General features: G+C 37.0%; 1 protein-coding gene across 1 annotated transcript in view; it reads right to left on the bottom strand.

The window, feature by feature from the left end:
• Positions 1–1,778: 1,778 nt before the first annotated feature.
• Positions 1,779–16,820, bottom strand: part of LOC101893796 (muscle-specific protein 300 kDa) — a 118,859-nt gene continuing 103,817 nt past the window's right edge. Inside the window, 11 exon segments of the mRNA XM_059128703.1 lie at positions 1,779–2,246; positions 4,977–5,237; positions 5,372–5,475; positions 5,478–5,531; positions 5,534–5,582; positions 5,650–5,688; positions 5,690–5,964; positions 5,967–6,101; positions 6,104–6,508; positions 6,511–6,571; positions 6,573–6,618. Of these exon segments, the coding sequence (XP_058984686.1) occupies positions 2,136–2,246; positions 4,977–5,237; positions 5,372–5,475; positions 5,478–5,531; positions 5,534–5,582; positions 5,650–5,688; positions 5,690–5,964; positions 5,967–6,101; positions 6,104–6,508; positions 6,511–6,571; positions 6,573–6,618 (1,540 nt within the window). The 3' untranslated portion in view covers positions 1,779–2,135.

Below are 16,820 nucleotides of genomic sequence, written 5' to 3'. Positions count from 1 at the left end.
TGAGTACGGGTTGTTGGTAAAGATCTGTTCATTGGTATTGTAAATGTTCTGATAGGTCTGATCGGCTGGTTGCGGCTTGGCTGATAATAGCCGGTGGTAACCAGTTGGTATTGTGTGGGCCTGTGCGGGTATTGATAGCCGTATACGTTGTTTGTATGGTTGTGGGCTGTGTGTATTGCACTTGCATCATTTGTTCGTAGAAGGCATCTGTGGTCGAAGGCTGCTGCACTGGCGTGGCTGGGCCACGTATCCCCATTGATCGCTGTCTTGCAAATTTTCATACATGGATTGATACAATTGGGGGTCCGGTTGTAAATAGGTAGCCTGAATCTCCTCAGCCGACATGGGAATGTTGGAGTTATAAGTACTTACGTAGCTGCTGGAACTTGCGGTTTGTTGTGGCTCGGGTTGCGCAACGACAGGCTCTTGGGTGGCGGCATAGCCAGAGGTTTCGTGGATAGTCTCTGTGTAATAAGTGTTGTCGGGAACAACAACCTCGCTAACCTGTTGAATTTGGGGTTGCGCTTCTTGAGGTGGCGCCTGCACCACTTCCGGAACCGCTTGAATAGGAACCATAACGGTTCCGAGGTTGTTGTGGTCGTGGTAGTTGTAATTTGATTTTGCTCGTTGGCATGTGAAACATCTGGCTTTGCTCGACTTCTCGGTGTGCCTTTCTTGCTGCTGAGCTGCCTTGAGAGTTGCCTGTCTTTGTCGTTCCAGTTCAATGCCCCTCAGAACTCAGCATATGACGTCGACCCTGGTGCCCACATGGGACTCTTCGAGCGGGTTCGATCTTCGGCAGAGGGCAAGTTCAATTGAGCTGTGGTCGTGGTGGTAGTCGTGTGGAAGTTTGGTGTTCCTCGGGGGCTAAATGGTGTCGCGATTGAGGTTCAGCACACTTGTGGCTGAGGTTTGCTGTTGTCTTCGTCTGGGAGAACGTCCTCTTCTCTGTTCTCTGGGCGACGCAGTGGTGCTTACCGGCCTGCGGTTGAGCACTACTACGTTCCTGGTGCAAAAATTCCTCAGACTTGACATTAGGGGTGGTGCGAGTGGTGCTAGGAACATTTTCGAATATCATCTCCTCAATCGGCGAATGCTGTGGATGAGGTTCTATAATCGTTACACTTTGAGGTTGTGGCACATTGTCGGTTGTATCGGTGGGGTGGTGATGTTGGGGTAGCGGTATGTTTACCTCTATGTTCACGAGCCTTTTTGCGGTCTGGTCTTGACGACGAGAAGAGCTGGTGGTCGTTCTTGTGGTCTTTGTCGTGGTGGTGATTACTTTGTGCATTATGCCCTGTTCGTCGACGTACTCTTCCGTTGTGGTATTCACCTTGGTTTCGGGCGTTTCTCTTGCGATTTGTACGGGCGTCATAGACGACAAGGTCACGGGGCTAGTATGGCTTTATCTGATTCGGGCGAGGATTGACCTGTAAGTACCTCGGCGTAAGTCAGACCTATCTTAGAGGGTTTCAACATCATGGAAACGGACGATGATGTTGCGACCACCGAATGTGGGTCCAGTTTGTATGACAAAAGCGGCAACCCCATCATATCTTTGTTGCATATCTTCGATGGATGCACGTAGAGCCTGGTCAGTTGCAATAAAAAATAATGTGGGAGAAATTTGCCAAAAACGTTAGGTTTTGTGGAAAACAGTAATTGTGGGGGTATACAAAGAAACCTAACCTAAAAATCAACAACAAAAGCCTACAAAGACACCTTTCCGATTCCTTGCGAATCAAGGAGTAAAAAAAATCTAGTAAATGTAAATTAAAATTCTGTGGCATTTATTATTTATTTTTTCCTCTTCTCTTTTTTTTGATTTTCAGATCTGAGGGGTCATGTTCCTTGCAATAATAAAATATAAACTATAAATAATATCAGATACTATGTTAGATATATGGGGGAGGGGGGAAATGACAATTGGTGGAATGTTTTTTTTTTATTTAAAAGACATTTTTGGAAAGGAAAATCTCTTTGTTTTTAGCTTGGGAGAAAACACAAAAAAACACTCAACACTCATTGCCATTCCCTCCATTCCCCCCAATGTGGCGGTGGCTGCTTAAATATAAGGATGACTTAAACCTATAGTTCGGGTAAGGGTGGTGGGCAATGGTGGACAGTTACAAAGTTTATAATTCTAGAAGGGTTTCATCTGGAGTACCACGATGTATCATAAGTTTTATGCGCTCATTTCGGGAGGTTATTTTCGAGTGGAGATTTTTGACACGTTCTCGACACGCCTATTGTTTTGGAACATCGAAGAATCGAGACATGTGGATTGGGGGGACCAAAATGGGTTTTGTGTGGATATGTATGGATTTGTGTGTGTGTGTTTGTGATGGATGCGTGTGTGTGTGTTGATATTTATATAAGAGAATACAAGCAAATATTCAATAGGTAAACCCGACAAAGAAGAAGGCAATCATTTCGATTTAATTTGTTTATAATTATTGTTATTGTCATTTGGAATACAAAAGTTGAATGGTAGTGGAGAGCATTAGATTGTTAAAATAAAGCACAATTATGTTGAGAGAGAGAGAGAGATATATAAAGAGGTTAGATCAGAGATCAACAGATTAATTAGCACATTTAAGTGTGATAAAATATCATGTAAGAGAGAGAGAGAGCGAGCGAGCGGGAACAAAGGCAACAAATAATTATGATTTTGTTGTTTTGTTTTTTTTATACCAATACCGTTTAAGAGCAGAGTAGAGCAACAACACCGGATTTTGTTTAAATGTGGATGGAATTTGATTTGGAATGTAGTTTTTGTTTTGTTTAATGGAAATGTCGATAAAAGAAAAAAGAAAATTTTTTATGTCAAATAAAAACCAAATACCAAACAAAAATAATATAAGACATATAAAACAAGGTAGAGAGAGAGAGAGAGAGATAAAACCATAACCCATACAAATGAGAAACTAAATAATATACAGGGAGATAAAAAGAGAGCGAGAGAGTGAATGAAACATAAACTAATACCATTTTACCAAAAAAATAAATGAAAATAATGCTAATGATATATATACTTTTTTTGTTTTGTAATGGAACCACTTATTGGTGGGTGATTAAACTAGCTACCAAAAAATTGTTTTTGAATTATAACCAAAAGCCATGAGTGATGATGATATCAAATCAAAATGAGGTGAGGTAATTACACAGAAGGAGGGGCCAATTGCCAATGCATTGTGGCCATGTCAAGTCCCTGCTTCTGTTAACAATGTCAATTTTGCAATGTGGTTTGTGATGCTCTTTTGCAGTGATGATTCTTGTGTACGTTTCGTTGGTGAGTGAGATTGGGGGTAACTTGGGTGGGTGATATGTTTGTGGGTGATTGGTGATGAGGGATTTTTCTCCAAACTTATTTTTCTTTCTTTCAGATCTAATACAAAACTGATTCTCGTTTAACTTACAACTATAAATGATGTTGTTATCAATCAAAGACAAAGAAAAACTGGAAATGACTTACCCTTCAATTGCAAAATTCTTGCAATAATATATTTAATTAAATACAAATAATGTATATAGGAAAAAAGAAAACTTAAGCTAATAATTCAAAAGGGAACATGGCTATAAGGTACTGGTCTGAACAGATATGGAATTGTAATTAAAAAAGTTAATATTTTATTTTTAAATCAAATTTGTAAACGTTATAGCCACATTACACTTTATAATTAATCTAATAAAAATTCGAGTCATTTCATTGATTTTCGTGGCAAATCTCAACACTTTTCCTCATTTCAAATTTCTAACTCAACCTAAATAAAGTAAAACGTGTGTGTATTCATATTAGTTCTGCCTGAGTGTGTTCGTATAAAAATACACACAATTTGTAGTTCTGACACTATGGCTATAAAAAATATTTTTTGAACGTCTATATGTATAGAAGTGTGTATGTGTTTTTTTTTTTTTTTTTGGAGGTTAAATTGTATTTTTAAACTAAACAAAAAAGGCACACTCATCAATGAGAAATCCTAAATATTACTTCATGGCCTTACAAAAAAAAAAAAAAAAAAAAATGATGAAAAAAACTTGTCACGGGATGTTTCTGGACCTAAGAAAAAACTTTGCCACGTGACAAAACATTTCTTGAGGTATTTCAATTCCAGTCACAATCTATTTTTTTCGTTTTAGATTTGTTACTGTCTGAAGGATGATGTTATTTTGGGTGTGCGTTTCGAATGAAAATGATTCTGGATGATTTGTTAAAATATTCACATGAAAAATGTCGAAATACATATTATGACAGCGATCACGTTGGTATGTGTGTATGTTGGTCGGAAAGCATTGCTTTTTTCCTTCAAGGCACAATATGAATGGTATAAGTGATGTTGGGGTTCATGACCATGATCAGGGCGGGCGCACAAAATGTTTTTGTTCGTTCAAGTGACAAGATATTAGTCAAAATTTGAATATGAAGGCTGCCTGAAGTGATGTTAGGGAAAAAAGAACGGCGCAACTCAAAAAATAAACAAAAATTCAGCAAAATCAAAAGGAAATAAAAAAAAAAAAAAAACTAAAAATAAGTTAAGATAAGGAAAATAAAAAAATCTAACAACTTTCTTATTTGGCTTTTGCTTCTGCTTCTTCTCGAAACAGCCACCGTGCAACGAAAATATTTTTTCTCGTTATTAATTTGTTATTGTAGCTGTAATATGTTTGCTGGGTTATTCTGGACGTTCCATCATTACAATCATCATCAGTGGATGTTGGTTTAGTACAAAGAGCCATAACTCATCATCATCATTAGGATTGAGAGCTCAAAACTAAACTAAAACATTGATGCAAACGTAATACAATGTTTGTGGATAAAGTAGTAATGAGGATGAGGATAACTCCTAAACACCTTGCAAAATATAACTCTTTCTAATTTCAAATGGTTCCTTTTTTCCCTCCTGGGATAATTGCCTGCACAATGCCTAACTTTCTAATAAACAAGAAATTCGATTCGGAATAAAAGGGGTACGTACCTGTTGCTCGGCCAGTGCACGCTCACGATCATGTGGCAGATATGTGGGTGCCATGACCAGCCTCAACTGTTGTTCCTCTTGGATTATCTTTTGCCTCAACGTTTGCATTTGCTGTTGATATACATCGATTTGTTGCAGGGTTTCTTCCAAGCCAGAACTGGTGGTTTTCACCAAACCAGCCAAGCTATCCAGAACCTTTAACAAATCATCAACATTTTCGCTCAGACGTGGATCTCCACCCATGCCGTTCTTAAAGTGGACCTGTAAGTAAAGACATGTCCAGAAAGCAAAGAAAGAGAAAAAAGGGGAAGATTTGTTGGTGAGTCGGGTGTGTCTTTTCGAATGGTAGAAAAAAACCAAGCAGAGTATCAAAACTACATCTTCTCTGGCCATACCTCCAACTTTTCAATAGACAGTCTTAGTTTGGTCTTCTGTACATTTATATCGGCCATTGTCTTCTCGCAATAGCCCAACTGATCCCTCAGCGGTTCTTTTTGTGTTGGGGCGATTCCAAAGACTGTTTGGTTTTCTCTATCCAGCTGCGTATATCCTTAATTTACGTTCACATTGATCCCATTCTTCGCAGGCTTCTTGTAGCAATGAGTTCTGGAAGAAAAATGTTTTTTTTTATATTACTGATGCCTCCTAGTGAGGAGGGGAGGCGACGACATACCCTCTCTAGCAATACAGCTTCCACAGCAACCTTCGCATCTCTCGGCTTCTTGCAGTTTGTCCTTGAGATCGCCAACCGTTGTCACCTGGCCTATGTGTTCCAATTCCTTGTCCATTTCGCTCAAGTGTTTTACAATGGGTTTAATACTCTTCACAGCCGTCACGTAATCATTGAGTTTACTGCGGGCCTCGGGCAGGGTCTTCAGTTCAATACTTTGTTCCAGGAATACACGTTTCTCGGCCACCCAGGCCATGACTATCTGGTACAGGTTCATAAAGCGGGTCCAGGCATCTAAACTATCACCAACTTGCTGTTCTTCTCATCCAGCCAGGAACGCACTTGTCCCAGCTGTTGGGCCAGCTGGTCGATTGTGGTCTGCACCAGCAGTTTTTCGTCGCTGCTGCGGCAATTGTCAATGATCAGCTGGCCGTTGGTCTTAACCATTGTGAACGTTCGTAGATGCCGGTGATTTCCTGATTGATGCGGTGCAACAGTTCCTTCATCTGTGCCGGTGCCAGGCTGCGGTCCTGCACCTCTACTTCGGCTTGCATCAGCCACTTCTGTATTTCATCGACGCCGGCAAGATAGTCTGTGCGTACGGTTTTGGCACGTTTGAATTCCTTCTGTTTCGACTCCATGTTGCCCTGGACACGTTCCGATAACAACTCGAGTGCGGTAAACTCTTGATCAATATCACTGGGTACGAGGTTTTGCTTCTTCAAGTACAGCTCCTTGGTTGTACTGACTAGGCTTTGGCTTTCCTTGACGGTCTTCTTGACTTCACTATCCAGATTCTCCAGTTGTTTTTCGATTTTGGCAATATTCTCATCAAATGCATGAACACCCTGGATTTCCTCAACAAGGCGTTGAATTTGTCTTGTAGCGTAGAGATCTTACGGAAGCTGGTCTCGATTTCTTCTAGAATCACGACCAACCTGACGATCCTTATCGTGCAAAGAGTCGTTCAATCTGAAATTACAAGAAAAATATGAAAAGAATGCAAAATTATTGAGAACAATTTCCGAATTATTTGAATGGCTATTTTGTTGCTTGGTTGCTGTTCCAGCACGCGGTTCTGTCAAACACCAAAATTGTATTTCCCAATGGTTTTCCAAAACTATATGCTCTTTGTGGTCAATGACGTAGTCATGCCGTGGTCTGCTGTGCGGCGGTGTCTTTTTTTTTTTGTTGTTTCTTTCAACTTGAAAGACGTCGAAGAGGGGTGTGTGGTGATGGTGCTCTAGCAAGCGGTTATAATATTTTAGCCGCAGCGCACTATAGGCCCAAGCAATGTGCTGTTTCTTTATTATCCTATTATTCGGTTTATTCTTGGATTGTTGAAATTCTGCCGTGTTTCTTCGTTGCTTTGTATTATAAGTATTCTTTGTCATATATACGTATGTAAGTATGTATGTTCGAGGGTATACTGCATATATGTAAAACAATTGCTGTTTGTTTTTATTTTTCAAAAAATTTCTGTTTTATTGTTGTTGTATCCACACAAAAAGTCTCAAAAAGGCTGGGAAGATTGCCGTGGAAAAGTAAATGCGGCTGTTTAGCTACAAGTTTCTACTCAAAGTGAACAACGCAATATTTCGCACACAAGGGCCAGCCAGCCAGCCACCATCAGATCATCATCTACCAAAAGAATATTCGAAATCGAAAATTCGAACATTGAATTGATTCATACATTCGCTCATTCATCACGGTCAAAAGAGGCGAGCGAGCGAATGGAACTCAGACAGGCGGCCAATGGCCAAACTAGTTGGCCATGGTAGGAAGGAGCGGCAAATGTGTGTATGGCGGCATAATTTGTGTACTCTCATAATGTTCTCAACTTGAGAAATGTTTGAAGACGCGTGCCTTTGCGGCCTCTTTTTCCAATAGAGAAGATCCCCTAGCATAAAGAGAAAATAGTTTTCTCCCTCTTTACACTCAAACTTTTAAAGTTATCAACCCTTAAAGATCGGGCAAAGAGACTCTGTCTCCTTGGGGTGCTAAATTAATTCTCTAAGAGAGAAAGAGAGTAGATTTTTTATTATAAAAACAATAACTCAAAAATAATCTATGAAAATGATTTACTCAGCTATTGAGGAGAAGAAGAGAGCTGTCAGCATGTCCACTCTTTTCTTAATGTTTATAAATATTTTTATTGTCTAGCAATTCAAAAGAAAAGTGAAAATTACTTTGAGAGAAATATGTTTCTCTCGGATTTTTTGATTAACATAGAGAGAATCATAACTTCTCAATTAAAAACAGCTCCTTTCTAAGTCAAAGGGGAAGGGAAAAGCCGAACTGGAAAATTGTCTAGGCCGGTAATTTGCAGCTAGTATTATCGAGCAATGCAAGAAGTGTAAGTTTGATCTTACGACATCCGCCAATATTCCAAATAAGTTTGTTTTTATTCATGTTGCATATACGCAGCATCGTACGCGATAGACATTAAAAGAAATGAATGGAGGTGGATAACTTGCTTTATATATTCGACAATTTTCTTTCGGCTTGCAATCTTATTCTAACACTTTTTTAAAATTAAGAGAAAAAGGAAATAATAGAATTTAAATATTCCATGTTTTTAAATCTCTTTCAATATTTAAATATAATTTTCATTTGAAGATATTGAAATAATAAATTAAAGTATGATTATTTCTCCTTATACTAAGTTAAAGAAAATGATTTTTATATTCATTTGCATTTTCTAGCTTTTTTAGCGGCCTTGGTCAGCCTTTGTTTGTGAAATTCGAAACAAGCTAATTCGAATTTTTTTGATGTTTTCAATTATTTTTATGTAAACAACGGAAAGGATGTAAATCGCTCGAATTCGTTTGTTTCGAATTTCATAAACAAAGGCCACTATAAAAGCTACAAAATACAAATAAAAATAAAAAAAAATTGTTTTCTTTAAATGTTGTCCGAAAAGAAATAATCATACTTCATTCATTATTTCAATATTTGCATATAAACATTTGATTAAAATATTGAAACAATTTTTCAATCAATTTTGAAAAAAAAAATCAAATTCTATTATTTTCTCTTTCTCTCGATTTCATTGAAAATTGTTTTAGAATCTCCGAATTTCTTTGGGAAAATATCACATACAAAAAAAAAACACTATTGCCGGCCTCATTTTCAAAACGCCATGTCTCGACATTAACTGACACTAATTTTGTGCGAGTGTGTGTTGGAGTGTGTGCGATCTGCTTTTCTGATTATTTTTAGATCATTTTCGGTTTTTATTTTAATTTTTCTTCTCTGTTGTGTTTTTATTTTGATATGCGTCGCATAAGAATTGTTAAATTAGAAAATATAATAAAGCACACAACAGCAGCGTACAGTTTTCGGTACAAAAACAAATGTTTTTTCTTATTTTAGAAGTGACGTCATTTCTACAAATATATCCGAAAGGCGTTACTAGACAAAAACGACGTTACGCTTCAATAGAATTCATCAATTGAAATAAACAAAACAAAAAAAACAAATGCAAATTCTTCCATGGTATTTGTTGTTGTTTTTGCTGTTCGCCATGAATCAACTGGGCAGAACAATTAAATGTTTTAAATATTAAAAATTTTGAAAGGCAAGAGTCATCATCGAACATCATTTGATTCTCTTATATTCTCCTTCATTATTGCTGCGTTTACTTTATCACTAATTGACTGACTAACTGACTGACCGGCACACCTTGTTTGGAGATGCCATTCGAAATGTAAATAATACAAATGAATTTTTATAAAAAAAAAATCCAGAAGAAGTGAAATTAATTTATGGCATTCCCGTGCAGCAATATATGTTAGAAAAAAGAAAATAATGTCACGTTGCCGATGATGTCTTGTGACGTGTGTTCGTCTTGAGGCCACCACAATGCGATTAGCCAAATATGAAACAAAATTTTGCTATGAAGAAATGATTCCAATTGGAATATGGCCAAAAGTCCATTGTTATTTGTATTTTTTCTAAAATTCTAATAATACAAACAACACACACACACATATACACAAGTCAAAATAATAACAATAGAACAACGTAAAATCTCTTCACACATTTCCATCTATCTAAGAAAGCATGCATGGGTACGCTATGCGGGAAAGAAAAGTTTGAAATTAAAAAAGATTAACATTATTGAATATTTATGTTAATACTTTGTGAAGATTTATGACAATTTTTGTTTTCCAAAAAAAAAAAAAAAAATGTAGACAAACTATTTGCATGGGTGTTTAATGTTTCCTCTTTGAGTATTTAGAAAAATTTTAAAATTCAAAATAAATGTTTGAAATTCGAAACCTTCAAAGTGAAAACGGATAAACATGTTCAAAGTGAGTGAAGTGCGATCATTTTGCTGTCATTATTTGTCAAAAAAAAAAAAAAAATGAAAATATGTCCTTGCATGACAATTTGCTAAAATATCGAATGTCTATGAGGAAAAAGTAATAAATATTTACAAATGCATAAATGCAATAATTTTTTAAAGTTTTTGTTTCTCATTGTCTTTTGCGTATTTTCATTTTTTACTTTTGACATTTTTATGATCGAAAAATAAATTAGATTTCACTTTCACAAGAGGCCATAAACAGCAGTTTTCATGTTATTAAAAAATTTAAAAAAAAATCTAAAAGATTTATTAGCATGTTTCTTGCTAACGTTTAAGCTACAGCTGGCGCTCAAGCCGTTCGACTATTAACCATTAGTCGAATCCAAAATACGAAACGAAAGGAAAGGTTCATTAAAAATGTTTGATAAATTGCATTGCATTGTAAACAGATTATTGGCAAAGAAAGTTTGTTAGGAGTGGTTGGGAATTCTGAAGGAGAGTTTTTGGGATTAATGCAACTCCTCCATTCACGATAGTGGTGAAGTGGTTTAATTTGTCCATAAACATTTTTGGTTGATTTCATGACTTTTCTTCTTGCGCAGCACAATTTGCATAGAGCCAACTAACCAATCAGACAGACAGACCGACAGACAGACATCCACGGCGACCGACAGCTACACAGCTAAAAGCACTGCCAGGCAACCAAATCTCGGGCCGTTGTTATTTTGTAAGTGAATGGCACCTAAACGGCAAAAAGAAATGCCGAAAAAAATATATCTGCGGCACGAAATTTAGGTCAATTGTGGTGTTATTTGACTTACGACTAGGCAGGCGACAGTCGAGCAGCTTCGAAAGAAACCAAAATTCACAAAACTCTTTTGAGCAACCATACGATAAAGAGAGAGGGGGGGCTATGGATTTAAAAATTTTCTTTCAGAAAAATGCAAAGAAAAAAGGGCAAACAACAAAAGCGAATTGCTTTCGTTTCATTTAGCATTAATGCTAAACATATTTTCTCTGGCATTGCCCGAAAGTAAATGACCGACCTCTCAAATAAATGGCCATGTAGAGTTTGGCTTTTGCATTTAGTTTTCAACTCGTTTTGCTAATCGCTTGCTGCTGTTAACATAGCTGCCGTTGGTTTGTGTGTGGTTTTCGGTGCCTGACTGACTGCCTGCTGCCGACTGCTGCCGTTAGTGTTTCTGGTGAACGAATTTTAAATATTAAATGAAGTCAGACTCGATATTCACGAAACGAGCAAGAGAACAGAATAGAAGATGACTTAATGTGATGAGTTTCTAGAAAGCCAGGTTCATGGCTTGTTTTTGTTTTTTTGTGACATTTTTACACGCCGCTTAGCGAAGACCCACCTTTTTCTGTAGACGTCTTTTGGCTTGATAAATTCCTTACGATAAGGATTTTACAACAAAAGCGTAGGTTGTGTGTGTGCGTGTGATTGAAATGGAGACGCCTGAGTTGTTGGGAATAGCTCAGCTTCAGTTTCAGCACAACTACTCAACCTTCTTTTAAACAAATAAAAGGCTGGAGTGTGCCCGGGTTTTATAGCCAATGGAAAAGCTACAAGTTTGCCTCTAACGTAAGACAGTTGTTGTTGGTTTTGTTAAAACTAAAATCAATCATACGCCTTGGTAATCCACAAAGCAGGCAAGTATGATTGATATCACAGCCGTTGTTAAGGATTAAAATCCTTGCTCCTCCTCCTGCTACTCCTTTTTTGCGTTTGTCTTTTCTCCTTGCTTTTGTTCTCTGTGTCTGTGTGAGTAGAGCCGGTGGCAAAAAGAAAGTTAAGTGAAAAGATTAGCCAGACAAAAAGGTCAAAGATTTTATACTTGTGGTTTTCGTAACAGAAATGCTTCCAAAATTTTGGCAAGCCTGCGTTTCGTCCTTGCTTGCCTTCCGCGCTGCTGCCGTTTTTATCACGCACTTTGGATAACGACAAAAAATCTCTCTCTACTTTTTTATCTTTCTATTATTGTTCTTTTTCACACAATTTTGTATTTGTAGAAATACTTTAGAAATTGTTCCTCTTTCAACGAAACGGAAAAAAAAATTATTCAATCGCTTCTTCTTATTCTTCTTTTTTCTCAGCTATGCGTGTTGTATGAATTCTTTATTTCTTGCTTTCTTTCAATTTCCAGCCATCCAGTAAAAACACGTCTGCTTATCTCTAAGACTATATTAACACTGAATGCGGCAGCCAGCAAAAAGTACGGAAATAACGATCGCATACATTTTTTTTTGGCAAAAAATAACTTGAAATGTGTTAAGCTAACACCAACAGCAAACAACAACCAACCATACACTCGCTAAGAAACAAGAAATTCACCACAATCAGCAGAGAGCTTTTGTTGGAAATCTTAAAGAGAACTAACAACATACCAAACACGCACACACACACAGAGACTTATAAACTTTGCTCTCATTCGCTCTCGAATGGGTTATAAATGTGATGTGTTGCCTCCATTAGCGAGCAGTGTTGACGTTTTTTTTTCTTTTTTTTGTTATTATTTTTTTGGTGGTTTATTTGTTTATTTATTTTTTATAGAATTAAAAAAACGGAATCATGCAAATGACAGGTTTAACGCTAGTCATGGAATTAACGAGATTTATCGGCAGTAGAATATTTTCGGTTTGAGATGAAATGAAATCATTTTTGTTGTTGTTTTCGGACAAAAGACGAGTAATTTCTTGAAATTAAGAACAATAATTTTGTTTTCATGAAATTAGATTGGGACTTAGGTGCAATAAGTCATATAAAACATCACTTAACCAGAATATTTTCTTTGCAGATGTTTCAGGCAAAGAAAACACCAATATTTGTAACATTTAAGGCCAGAATGAATTAATAAATTAATATTTTGGTGATTTTTTCAAAGTAGAAGCAATAGCCACATTGACGACAAGCTTCCGAGGTGTTGCCTCTCATTGCAATTGCTGCATTAAGTTTATTTATCAATAATATATACATGTCTACAAATCTCTGTATATATGCATTATTATATAGACACCGGCAAACAACACTTTTTTCGAAAAGATCTTCAAGTTTCTATTGAGTAATGGAAAACGTGTTGTCGCCCAGGAAGTCCACCAACATTTATCAGTTCTTTAGATAAGAATGCAATTTACCACAAAAAAAAATAATATTAACGATAAGAAAAAAATGCCGGTAATTCTCAAAACGGCGATGAGAGGGAGAAGACGGAGAATTTGAATTTGTCCAAAAGCTCCGTGGTGAATTTCGTAGCCGGTCTCTGCTCTCTCAATAGTTGAACTGCTACATCATCATCATCAGTGATGTCAATGTTATGATTCATTGCTAAAAAAGTGAAACTACTTTAATTAAACTGAAACAAACAAGCGATCCTCAATATGCATTGCACGTACAATGGAATGGGAATAGGAATAGGAGTGGGGGAATTCAAAAATGGTAATCCCTCTAATTAATCTGCAATCAAAAAATTGTTTTGTTGTTTTCGCAATTATAAAGTTTTGGTGTATGCACACCATATATGGGAACATAAATAGGAATGAGCAAATTATTATATTTTTTGTTAACACTTTTGGGCAAAATAATTATTGTAAATTATAAAAACAAACTGTTTTCCAATTCGAAGATATTCTTTAATTATGATTTCACTGAAAAGTTTATATTCATTGGTTCTCGGGTGGAAATACCAGGTCTGGTATTAGGTTTCAAAGGGTTTTTTTGTTTCCAATGACCGCTTATATGCATAGGACGAAGGGTTCCAAATATGTGTTCAATATTTTGTTTCACACATAAACAGATTAAATAGGATTTTATGAAAATGCTGTCAAATCAACAAAAAAAAAAAAAAAAATCATGGAAATAAGCGTTTTAGAACCCATAAAGTATATACAGGGTGAGATGAAAAAACTGCAACCAACTTTAGACTGCTGTCATTTCTAAGCCACTCGTCCGACAGCTGTTAAAATTATTCCCGTGACAGCTGATTATATTGTTTACAAGCGTACAAAAGCATTTTGGTGAGAATTTTCCGGAAAAAAGTTATTCGTGATGGAATTCTAGCGTGGCCGAAAAATGGGTCGTGAGTTGAACATATCGCAATATTCCATTCGGCAAATATTGAAAAATGAGCTCGGGGTAAAGCCATTGAAATTCTAAACAGATCAAAAGAGCTTAAGAGTTTCTTCGCTCGGCCGAAATGGTTAATTTGCAAGTTTCTCCGATGAGAAAACATTCGATATCCAGAAGTTTGTAAACAAACAAAATTATCGTGTTTACTTTCCAAAAAGGTCAGCTGAAAATATGTACCTTCGGTTGGCCACCAGAACTCAAGCGGCGGTCATGGTGATGGTGTGGCCGCTATGGCCGCTATAACAGCCGATGGTCGCTCTCCGCTCGTATATTTCGGAATAAATGCCGAATATTATCGCCAAATATTCAGGAGGGTGTATTAAAGCCATGGGCACTCAAACATTTTGGCCACAGACCTTGATCATTCCAACAGAGCACCATCGCATTCAACACGCGCCACCACGAATGGTTACAAAATGATGTTCCTCGCTTCATTCCCAGCGCACAATGGCCACCAAAATCTCCGGATACCAATCCGTTGGACTATTGTGTCAGGAGAATTTTGGAAAGCAAGGTTGGCACTAAAAAATACGAAAGTGTCGATCACCTCAAGCAAGCGCTTCGCCGGGATGGGATGGATGATGAGGATTGGTGGCTCTTTCCAAAACCTGGTAAATATTAACATCGTTCTCCACTAATAAACAAACGTTGTTTTTATAAAAACAACCATAGAAGGATTAAGCCTGACCATTTTGCAACAACAAATAAAAAATTTAAAAATTATGACGTTTGACTTTGTAGCAGTTTTTTTTATCTCACCCTGTACTCTACCATTCATTTTTAAATTCATGATGTAATGCGTATGCACTTGGCGTATGAGTAACGACCTGTTGGGTCATAAATCATACGCTCCCCTTGAGCCAATGCATTAACACACAAATTCCAGCCTTAATCTTTTGTTGACAAATATTTGCAGAAAAGTGCATAAAATCTCACAGATAAAAGTGAAATTGATTTTTTGCAGTCTACTTTTTGGGTTCTAGAAATGCCAAGGAAAACAAGCCGCCAAAATCCCTCCAAAATCGCCAAAGTTGACATACTGGCATGAACAGTAAACAGCATGTATGAGGCATTAAGTCTCTCTCTAGCCCCCCCCCCCCCTCTCTCTCGCTCTCTTGGAGTAAAAACAAGTGAAACCAGAAGTAATAAATAAAAACAATAACAAATAATAAAACAACTCTTTTCTGCGAGAAAAATTTGTTTAAAAATAATTTATAATTATGTGATTACCTCATTGCCTTTAATAGCAAAAAAGCTAAACACAAAAAAAAATAAAACCAAAAACATTGAAAAAGTTTAGTTTGCGTTTTTATTTTTTTTTTTTTCGTTTTTTTTCGTCATTCAAATACAAATAACGTGAGAATACCTCATAGACAACAACAATGCCAAGAACAAAAAAAAAAACATAGCAACGAATCGAATGCAAACCAAACATGTGTTTGATTTGTTAGCTGGGGGAATGTCGGCAAACTAAAAGAGGGGCGAGGGGGTGAGTTGGGGGAAGAAGGAGGAGAGAGAGAAGACAAACAATAGGCTCCAATTCGACCACAAAAACGTAGTACCGTACAACTGTTCAATGCTAGTCGTAAACAAATACATGCACACACACATACATGCATGTCTATTAGTCGTCTAAGAACTTTGGCACACACATACATATGTATGTGTATGAGCTTTGCCTCACTGTTCGCTGCAGATAAAATATTTGAAATGATGAATTGTATATACTCGATACAATATTTGTTATTGTTGTTGTTTACACTATGCACATCGTAGAAACCATTAGATACAAACACACTCACACACACCCAACCACAACACACACACTGTTGCATATACTATGTATACGGATACTTATATCAGCGATATTTGCATTTTGCCGGTAAATGTGAATGAATTTCTTCGAAAATGATTTCACACTTTCTACGTTTCGGCTGCTGTTATTAACGCGATGGTGATTATGGCGCCGCTGTCGTTATTCTGTTAATCATGATAGTGTTCACTAAACAGAGAGAAAGGGAGAGTGGGAGAGAAATAGAGGGAGAGAGGGAAGCTGCACTGCGTTACTAATCGAAGAAGAACTAGCTCATTGCGTTTGCCCCCATTTCGTGTAATTCGTTATTGTGCAAGGCGAAAATCTAAATGTGCCGCTTCAAATGTTTTGTTGTTCGATGGGCAAGGGCAATTGTGAAATTATGAGGGATACCCTGTTTTATGTGTTATTTAAGAACGTGAGAAAATATCGCGATTGGATTTTTATTTTTATACCCTCCACTATAACTTTGCCATTTCGATTGTAACTCCTCGAAAAACTAGTATTTTAGACCTCACGAAGTATAAATATTCGTGATCAGCACAAGACTCTATTCTAAGTAGATTTAGCCGTGTCCACCCGTCTGTGTATATCACTCAGATGCATTTAGGTTCCATATAATTTTTCAGGTCCAATTTTGACCTGGTCCCATATAACTGTACCGACGGATTTAAGGTTTTTTGAGTTCTAGTTGCAATTTCCAACCAAATTTGTCATAAGTAGGCAGTTTACGCTCCCACCAGTAGTTAGGGAACATCCTTGCAGAGAACTTTCCAAATAGCTTTAATTTTGGGATAGCCAACTTTTGTATTTAGAGTTGTACCTTACAGGTCCACATCTTCTTCCGATATTCAGTATTTTGCCACATTTTTCACGAAAAATTTCTCAAAGATTTTATTAGGTGTTCCCAA

This window comes from Musca domestica, unplaced genomic scaffold, assembly GCF_030504385.1.
Source record: "Musca domestica strain aabys unplaced genomic scaffold, Musca_domestica.polishedcontigs.V.1.1 57, whole genome shotgun sequence".
NCBI classification, from domain to species: domain Eukaryota; kingdom Metazoa; phylum Arthropoda; class Insecta; order Diptera; family Muscidae; genus Musca; species Musca domestica.
This window is presented reverse-complemented; position numbering and strand designations above follow the sequence as displayed.